Consider the following 8989-nt stretch of genomic DNA (forward strand, 5'->3'; position numbering starts at 1 on the left):
CCCGGTGACCCCTCCGGTGCTGGGGCTGGAAATATCCAGGGGGGCAAAGAACGACGTGTTTGTACTCCCATCCTGCTCCCACTTTCTTCTCCTCTGTCACGTCTCTTCCTCCCTCCCCAGGAGAGCTGCGGGCCCACCTCACCCCTCCCAAGGCGAGCCGAGGGGAAGGAGCTGGGAGATCCCTCTCTCAGCCCAGCCAGGAGCCGCTGCCTCCCCCACTGCCCAAAAAGCAGCTGCAGCGAGCAGAGTCCCTCCCGGAGCAGGGACCATCCCACCACTGCCAGGGTGACCCCACACCGTGGGCCGGCAGCGTCCTCTACAGCGTCCCATCCCACCTGCGGCACGAGGAGGGGGCTCCCAGCTCCACCCCCCGTCGGGACAGACCCTCCTGCGGACCCAAGAAGCCCCTGACCAAGTCCCAGAGCCTGGGGGAAGCGGTGGCCTGGAGCAGCCCCCAGGAAGGCCCATCCCCCAGGCTGAGGGAGCTGACGTTCGGGACTGCGGACGGGGAGCTGGGGCAGCTCCTGCCCGGCCCGGCCGGGCTCTGTGGGGTGCTCTTGGGGTGCCAGGCAGGCACCTTGGCCCGGCTCTCGGCTCGGATCCAGGAGGAGCTGGTGGGGCTGGAGGAGCAGCTGCAGCTGCTGGAGGCAGAGCTGGTGGGGAAGCGCTGGGGAGCCCTGAGGATCCTGGAGCCAGAGCCGTGCTGTGAGAGCGGGGACGCCTGGTACTTCAGGGTGGGCTTCACCTTTGGGCACACCCAGCTGGAGCTGGCAGCCAAGGTAAGGAGGGAGTTGGTAAAATGCCCCTGGGTGGTGCAGAGGGAGATGGCTCCTGCCCCATCATGCAGCAGCTTCCCCTTTCTGCACCTACTTCTGCATTTGCTGAAGGAGACGGTGCTGCTGGCAGGGGTGACAAGGGTGACACTCCCATGGGTGACGCTGCCACGGGCCCAAGGAGAATGGCACTGCTGGGGAACATGTCCTGGCAAGTTGTACAAAGGAGAGGCTGGAGCAGGGCTGGCTGCTCTGGAGTGCAGGATGAGACCCATCCAAGCAGCTCTGCAGCTCTCCTGGGGGGCTACTCCATCCCCCCCTCATGTCCCAGTTCTTGCTCAAAGCCATTCTGGCTCTGCCAGTGGGTTCAAAGGGTGGCCCTTAGCTGCTGAGGTGGCCTACCCCATGGCTCTCTCCTGGCACAGCTGGCCATGTCCTTCTGTCCCTGCAGGTCCCCAAGCCGTGCTGCTCCAGCCTGGGGGTGCAGAGCTCCCTGGGGACACACTGCAGCATCCAGCGCCCGCTCGGCCGCTTCACCGACCACCTTCCCTGGAAGCTGCTGCTCCCAGGAAACCCTGGAGAGCAGAGCCAGTCCTCTTCCAGACAGGAACCTGCCTGTCCTGCCACCCACCCTGTCCTGCAGGTGCTCATTTGTGCCGAGGTTCCCCACCAGACCCTGGCAGACTTCGTGAAGGGATCCCAGGGGTTGCACAGGACCAGCCCTGGGCACTACGAACGCCTGGGCTGTCTCCTGCTCCTGCAGCTGTGCCTGGGGCTGGAGCACCTTCAGGGGCAGAACGGGGGGCAAGGGGACCTCAGCCCTGAGAACCTGCTGCTGGTGCAGTGCCCGTATCCTCCTGGGAGCCAGCAAGGCAAAAGGGAGCCCCTGGGACTGTCCCTCCCCCGGCTGCTCATCAGCAGCTTCTTCAAGGCCAAAGAGAAGCAAAGACCTTGTTCCACCAGCCAAGAGCAGGACTGGACCAAGGGCCTGGCTGCACCCAGCGCCCCAGCAGCAGATGAGCTGAAGCTGGGCAGGCTGATCTATCAGATCCTGCACGTGGACATCTCTCTGGAGGACACCCTGGGGTTCAGAAGCAACAGGCTTCCTGAAATCCCCTCCCTGTCCATCTACTCCGCGGGACTCCGGCGCGTGGCCACGCTGCTCCTCCACAGAGATCCCTCCAGGAGGGTCTCCATCCCCCAGGCCAGGAGAATCCTGCAGGTCCTGCTCTGGGGGCCACGCCAGGAGCTCTTTGCCAGGAGCAGGAAGACCCTCCCACTGCTCCAGAGCTGGGTGGAGGTGAAAAGGGCTCTGCTGCTCCTGAGGTTTGCGGAGAATTCGGCCAGGGCAGGGGGCAGACCTGGCCTTGAGGAGTGGCTGTGCTGCCAGTACTTCCAGGAGGTCACTGAACACACCCTCTACCAAGTCACCCAGGATCTCTACGCTCCCTAAAGCCGAGCTCAAGTTCAGCCCACCCAGAGGTCTCCTCAAGGCCAAGAGCCCAGTGGCCAAATCTGTCCCTGCCCATGGCGGGGGGGGCCAAACTAGATGGTCTTTAGGGTTCCTTCCAACCCAAACCATTCCATGATTCTGTGAAATCCAGCTCCTGAGGAACCCAGCTTTCACTGGGAAAACTGCAAATCCAAACCCACTTCCCCCACAGCTCATGAATGAGGGAGTTGGGACCAAGCTCACACACGGAGGGGGTGCTTTTACACCCTCACATGATTTTTGGTTGATGCTCTGAGTCTGGTTTATTGGAGCATCTCAGGAAACAGGGCTGGATGGGAGCCCCAAGCACCAATTTAGTGGCCGATTCTCCTAAGTTTCTAAGGTTCAGAATTTGCACAAAACCCCCTCAGCCCCCTCCTGTGGCCAGAGGCTTTTGCTGTTTTCAGTAACACTCAAAGCCACACTTCTCAACTTAAATGCACCCTCAGCAAAGGAGGAACACAGCAGCTCCCACGGCCTGAGCCTCTCAGAAACAATTTGTGGCAAAGTCACAAATAAAAATGACAGTTTGAAGGGGGAAATGCAGCAGCCACACAGCTTCAATAAACCTGGAGCTGAGCCTCTTAAACACTGGGCCTTTATGTGCTTCTTTGACAGCATTACACACTCCAGTGATGGACCCAGAGGGAAACACAAAGCCAAACTTCCCTGCCCGGGGGTGTTTAGTCAGCACGGCCTCAATGGTGTCCAGTAAATAGCTCAGGTGAGTTTATGGGCACCAAGATCCATCTGCTCCTTACTGTGACACACCACGTGGGACCTGCACCCCGGTCCCCAAACCCCTGTGGATGCTGAGGGACCATCAAGGCCCTGCTCAGGTCATTAAAATTATTACTCAGTAATTATTAACCCGCTCACAGCCATCTAGATTGGATATTAGGGAAAATGTCTTCACTACAAGGGAGGTCAGGCACTGAACAGGCTGCCCAGGGCAGTGGCGGAGTCACCACCCCTGAGTGTTCAAAAAACACGTGGATGTTTTGGGGACGTGGGTTGGTGGTGCCTTGGCAGTGCTGGGGGAGCGGCTGGGATTTGATCTTAGAGGGCTGTTCCAACCCAAGCAATTCCAGAATTCTGTGGCTCCAAGGCCTGCCAGCAGCAGGAGCAGCCTGTGCACACAGCCAGCCCCGGGCAGCCCTGCTGTGCCCACGGCCACCCAAACCCCACAGCAGCCTCCTCGCCAAGGCTGCACCACCCAAACCCTGGCACGGGCACCACCCAAGCACAGAAATGGGGTTTGAATTCCATTATGGGATTTTGGGTGCCCTGCTGACCCCCCCCTCCTGTAGTATCTGTCTTGGCTACGAGATGGCAGCACAGCCCATGGCATGGCAGCAGATCCCCAAACAGGGGCATCTCCTCCTGGACAGACAAGATCTGCTTCTGCAGCCCAGGCTGGCAGCTCTGAGCACCTCCTGCACCCCTGCTCTGGTTTCCAGCTTGGGTGACCCCCTCCCCTCCTGCCAGGGGCAGTTGGGAGCACCCAAGATCAGCTGAACATCTCCAGGGGACTGCGATGTTTAAGGGAGGAGCACAAACATCTCCCAGGGGAGAGTAAAACATGGCACAGGCTGAGGAAAACAGGAATTTTTCTGGACGACCAGGTTAGGGAGGTCAGTCCTTTGCCACCACAGGAGGGACAACCACCCTTGGTCACAGCACCTTATCCTGGAATCTTCTGAGTGGGAAAGGATCCCCAAGGATCACCAGTCCAACCCCTGGCCCTGCACAGACACCCCAACAATCCCACCCTGTCCCTCAGAGTGTTGTCCAAACCCTCCTGGAGCTCTGGCAGCCTTGGGGCCGTGCCCACTGCCCTGGGGAGCCTGGGGGGAAAACATTCCTGATACCCATCCCAAACCTCCCCTGACTGTTCAGGCTGTTTTGTCGAGTCCTGTCACTGGCTTTCCAAAAATCCCTATAGGAAGAGCACGACTGTAAGGCCAGAAGAGAATTGGGAAGAGACCTGTGGGGAGGAGACCCCACTTTGAAATCCACCGAGAACCCCAACCTTGCACCACAATCACTGATCACTCCTCCTACCTCAACATCCACTCCCTGCTGCATCTCCAAGCTGTTTCATGGAATATTTTGGTGTATTCCACACAATTCCAGGACTTCCAAGCCCAGATCAGCCAAGGGATGGTCTGTGGGGTCACAGCATTCCTTGTTCCCAAAGCTCAGTTCTTTACAGACTTACGTAACTTCCACTCAGTGATAATTGATAATTTTGGTCATTTGATAATTCCCAGCCCAAGTTCTGCTAATTCCGGCACCACAATGAGCCATTTTCCCTTCTGCTCACCATCCTAAACACCAACAGGCGACTGTGGACCCCAGCAACAGCCCCTCTCCTCACCCTTCAACCACAATCTGCCCCCCAAGAAGAGCTCTGGGGCCTGCCCAGCCTCAGTGACACTGCTGAGCTGCACCAGTGCCACAACCCTTCCTAAATCACCACCAAAACACTCCTCAAGCCACCCTGCCCAGCCAACACCCTCCACTGTTACTGGGAACATTGAAATTACAGGTATTTAAGTTGCATATTTGATATTCAAAGCAGCCCTGAGCTTCTCTCACATTCCACTTGTGACTTCCCAACCAACTCGTGCCCTAAGGAACCCCAAAACCCTAGCAGAGATCCCAATTACCAGTGGGAATGGCCAAGCTGCTAATTATTCATTTTTCCAGGATTGCTAGATTATTCTAAGCCCTGGCAGAGCACATCCATGAGTTCCAGTCAAGCAAAGAACGAGCAAAGCCTTTCCACACCTGCAACTTTAATGGTTGGGGCAGTTCCAGAGCCACCTCTTCAAGAGTGCAAGTCTTTTTAAACAGCTTAAAACCAGCGATAAAAAGTAAAATATAAATTTTTATTTAGAATTAAAGCAAATACTTCAGTATCACAAACACAATATTAAACTTCAAGAAATATACTGCTAATTTGGAGGGAGCATTTATTTTTTTGCACAACCATGCACACAAAAAAAAAAAAATCCAGAGAAAAGATGTGGAGCCTGAAATTTTCAACACCTCACCACCAAAAAAAAAAAGCAGCTGGGTCACAACGTTTCGTACAGAGTTATATAGACTGGAATAAGATGTTGACAAAATTTCTACAGAATCATCTTTATAGACAACAAGAAAGCTCTAAAGAGGCAAACATTGCAATCTAGTCTTCTTCTGCTGAGTCTCTCTCAAACGTGTAGGCCATGAAGCAAGCGTCTGGTCTCTTGGGGACAAGGGGATGCCCTGGTCTCACAATCTCAAAGCCCAAAAAGCTGAAAGTACGGAGCAATGCAGCTACAAAACAAAGCAGGAGACAAGTTTCATCCATGTGGTACTGCCCCACCACCAAACCCCACGGGAGAGCTGCCCAGAACACCCACCTCTGTCATCCCTGTTCTTGTGGAAACAAATGAACACGTGCTCCACTCGAAGCTGTTCTTCAGCAAATTCCAGAAGAACTGCAAAACTGAGGGAGAAATGCAAGGTGTGAGTGCACAGGGAATGTCCTGAGGGATTGGAAGGGACACACGAAGATGGAGTCCAGCTCCTGGCCCTGCACAGCCCAACAATCCCAGCCTGTGCCTGAGAGTGCTGTCCAAATGGTCCCTGAGCTCCGGCAGGGCTGGCACTGGAAGCAAGAGCTTCCTTCACAGATAGTGAGCCAATCCACACAGGAATTCCTAAGGAAGAGCCATGGCTTGGAGCCTCCCACCAACAGGAGATCCCTGAGCCCCAGGCTGACCTTCAGGGCAGAAATCTAAGTCTTAATGACACAGAAAACGTGTTCTCTGTTGCAGCTGAAGGAGGAGCTGCAGTGACAAACTCTGAGCCAGGTTGGAGTTCCCAGTGGATAAAACAGCCCAAAATCCCAGACAGTGGGATCCCAAATCCCAGGTGGTTCTGCCTGCAGCTCAAACCAGGACCACTGAGCTGCAGCCTCTCACAGGACAACATCCAGCACCATAATTACACTTCAGCTTTCAGAACATAAAGAGTTATTCCACCCCACTGCCAAGATAGGAGTTAATCCTGAATTTTCCCTCACCTGTCCTTGCTCCCCTCAGGCAGAGCACCACTGGGAATTTCTATGTAGAGGTTGTTGTTGTTCAGCACTGCTCTCCAACTAATGTGTTTGGCATCTGTAAGCCTTGACTGGACATTGAGAATTCTTGTCCTGTTGTTAGATGTTAGTTCTTCTGTTACATTCAGCCGATTATCCTGGAAATAAAAAGCGCAGGGTTATTTCTCCCATTCTTTCTGGAGAAGAGAGAACTCCCATTTAATAAGAGTGAGGCAAGCAATGCATCCAAAAAGCTGTTTCTGCTCTTCATACTCACCGAATAAAATAAATTAGCTGAAAGATTGTGATCCCTCTGACTATTCCCTCGCCCACCTGGGATCTTCAGGGGTGGGTGAGGGACATCAGGAGCACCACCGAGGCCCCGGACCCAGGTTACTACAGCAATTGAAGGGAACCCTGGAACTGGAGAGGGACCACAGTTAGACAGGGATGGACAAAGGATTCACACAGTGATCAGATAGCAAGATTTAAATAAATAAACCAAGCCTAGGCCAAGGGGCTCCTCCCACTGCATCCCCAGCAAATGGGAGGACAAAGGAGCCTCCAGACCAGGGGCAGGAATTGCTTCATGCCCACGAAGCTGCTCCTGCAGTTCACTGAGGGAAAGACCAACTCAGAGAGGAAAAATTCTGCCTGAGCCAGGTGTGTTTGTGTCCCAGGACTGGCCTGACCTATCTCAGAAGGGCCATTCTGCAGCAATGTGCTGTTTTTCCCCTCACCTTGCCCTCACTCAGCACAAACCCTGGCTGGTTTTTCCCTGGGATATCCAGCCCTAATTACCTCAGCCCTTCCCACCAGCACTCCCAGCTCGAGCTCAGGCAATTCCATGAAATATTTCAAGTAGGGACATCTGTGAGATTATTTCCACCACACTCGGGAGCTTGAGCTGAGCCCACACCTGAACATCTGCAAACCTCCAAAACCAGCCCCAAAGCCCTTCCCATGAACTCCCGGGAGCGAGGCTGCAGAGCTCGGGGCTCCGGGATCAAAACCATCAAGTCTGGAGAGTGTGAAGGTTATTTTTAAGTTTCTGCCCATCCTCTGGAGCCCGTTTAACTCCTCCCGTGGCAGAGCAGAGCTGGCCCCTCCCTCTGCACCATCCTTCACCCGCAGGCTCAACTCTTGAGTTGCGTCATCTCAGCAGATGCAGCAATCGAGGCCCTTGGGGAGATTTTCACAATCGTCCTGTCTCGAGTGCCAGGAGCCACTGCAGCCATTTGCAAATCCGAATAAACAGCTCCAAAATAATCCTCCATTTTGCACCCCTAGCACACGGCACTTTCAGCGATTTTGGGTGGGTTTTTTTCTTTTAAGGAGCTTGAAACTTGTGATGAATAATCCGTATTAGAAAGGCTGGGAATGAGCAAAGAGGGTAAATATGTGCTGGAAGGTAAATTATATATATAAAAATTACATATATATATATAGCAATTAGTTTTTTATTAAAAATTTATATTTTTTAAATTTTACATTTATTTAAGATATTTATTTTCTATTTTGTATATTTTAAATACAAATTTCAACTTTATGTTTATATATTTGTTTAATATATTCATTTAAAATATAAATTTTAACTTTATGTTTTACACATATTTATTTTACATATTTATTTAAAATATAAATTTTAACTTTATATTTCTATTTATTTGACGCATATTTTATATATTTGTTTAAAATATAAATTTTAAGTTTATATTTTTATATTTATTTTATGCGTATTTATTTAAAATATAAATTCTAACTTTATTTATATATTTATTTTACGCATGTTTATTTTATAGATTTATTTTAAACAATTTTTTAACTTTGCTATTCATTTATTTATGTATCTTTATTTTAATACGAAATTTTAACTTTAAATATTTATTTAATATCTTTATATATTTTAAACTGTAAAATTTTATCTTTATTTCATATATTTACATATATTTATTTAAAGTCTAAAATTTCAATTATTTTTTTTTTAATGGAACCAGTGTTCAATTTTAGGCTGTTTGAAAGCCATTTTTCTTTAGTCCCAGCGTTATGTATTTTATATCACAATGATTGTAAACTATACATCCCTGATCTCCCTTACAAATAAACCTTTAAACACCCTTTTCAGGAGGGTGCAGTGGCAATCCCTGTCACAATTTCACCTTTCTCCCCCATCAAATGTGGTGCAAAATAAAGGTTTCCAGCCACGAATATATTTTGAGTGATGTTTACATGCATTTACGTCTCTTGGGAAATAAAAAAATCATCTTTGTACCGCAGTCAAGTATAAAAACGGCTAAAAATCTCCTTTCACAGCCCACACAGGAGGTGTAAAGGGCAGATCGGAGCCCTGAGCACCCCCCACTTCAGAGATTTTCTTTTCTCCCAGCACCTGTGCGGGCTCTTTAATCTTTCCGGTGAGTTTTTAACCACCAGTTGTAACACTCTTACCCTCGATTAGTTCTCCGGAGTGTCCACGGTTACATAAGGGGATAAACACCCTTCAATCGTTCCATATCTTCGCCTAATTATTGCCTTTCCCCCCCCCCGCAGCCGTGCTGGTGTCCCCGGTGCCCTCAGGGGTGCCGAGATATCCCCAGGGAGCTCAAACCCCCTTTTTCTGGTGGTTTTTTTCCA

General features: G+C 51.1%; 2 protein-coding genes across 2 annotated transcripts in view; one reads left to right on the top strand and one right to left on the bottom strand.

The window, feature by feature from the left end:
• Positions 1 to 2311, top strand: part of PEAK3 (PEAK family member 3) — a 9394-nt gene extending 7083 nt beyond the window's left edge. The window contains exons 2-3 of the mRNA XM_029965653.1: positions 121 to 614; positions 1225 to 2311. Coding sequence (XP_029821513.1) covers positions 121 to 614; positions 1225 to 2226 — 1496 coding nt within the window. The 3' untranslated portion in view covers positions 2227 to 2311. The remainder of the gene's footprint in view (positions 1 to 120; positions 615 to 1224) is intronic.
• A 2735-nt stretch (positions 2312 to 5046) lies between these two features.
• On the bottom strand, positions 5047 to 7705 carry OAZ1 (ornithine decarboxylase antizyme 1). Its single transcript, XM_029965648.1, has 5 exons — positions 7275 to 7705; positions 6633 to 6778; positions 6341 to 6513; positions 5676 to 5761; positions 5047 to 5589 (listed from the first exon to the last, which is right to left on the bottom strand). The coding sequence occupies exons 1-5, from the start codon at positions 7369 to 7371 to the stop codon at positions 5459 to 5461; spliced, it is 633 nt and encodes a 210-aa protein (XP_029821508.1). The 5' UTR covers positions 7372 to 7705; the 3' UTR covers positions 5047 to 5458.
• Positions 7706 to 8989: the final 1284 nt, after the last annotated feature.

This window comes from Manacus vitellinus, unplaced genomic scaffold (assembly GCF_001715985.3).
Source record: "Manacus vitellinus isolate BGI_N305 unplaced genomic scaffold, ASM171598v3 scaffold_114_pilon, whole genome shotgun sequence".
In the NCBI taxonomy this organism is placed as follows: domain Eukaryota; kingdom Metazoa; phylum Chordata; class Aves; order Passeriformes; family Pipridae; genus Manacus; species Manacus vitellinus.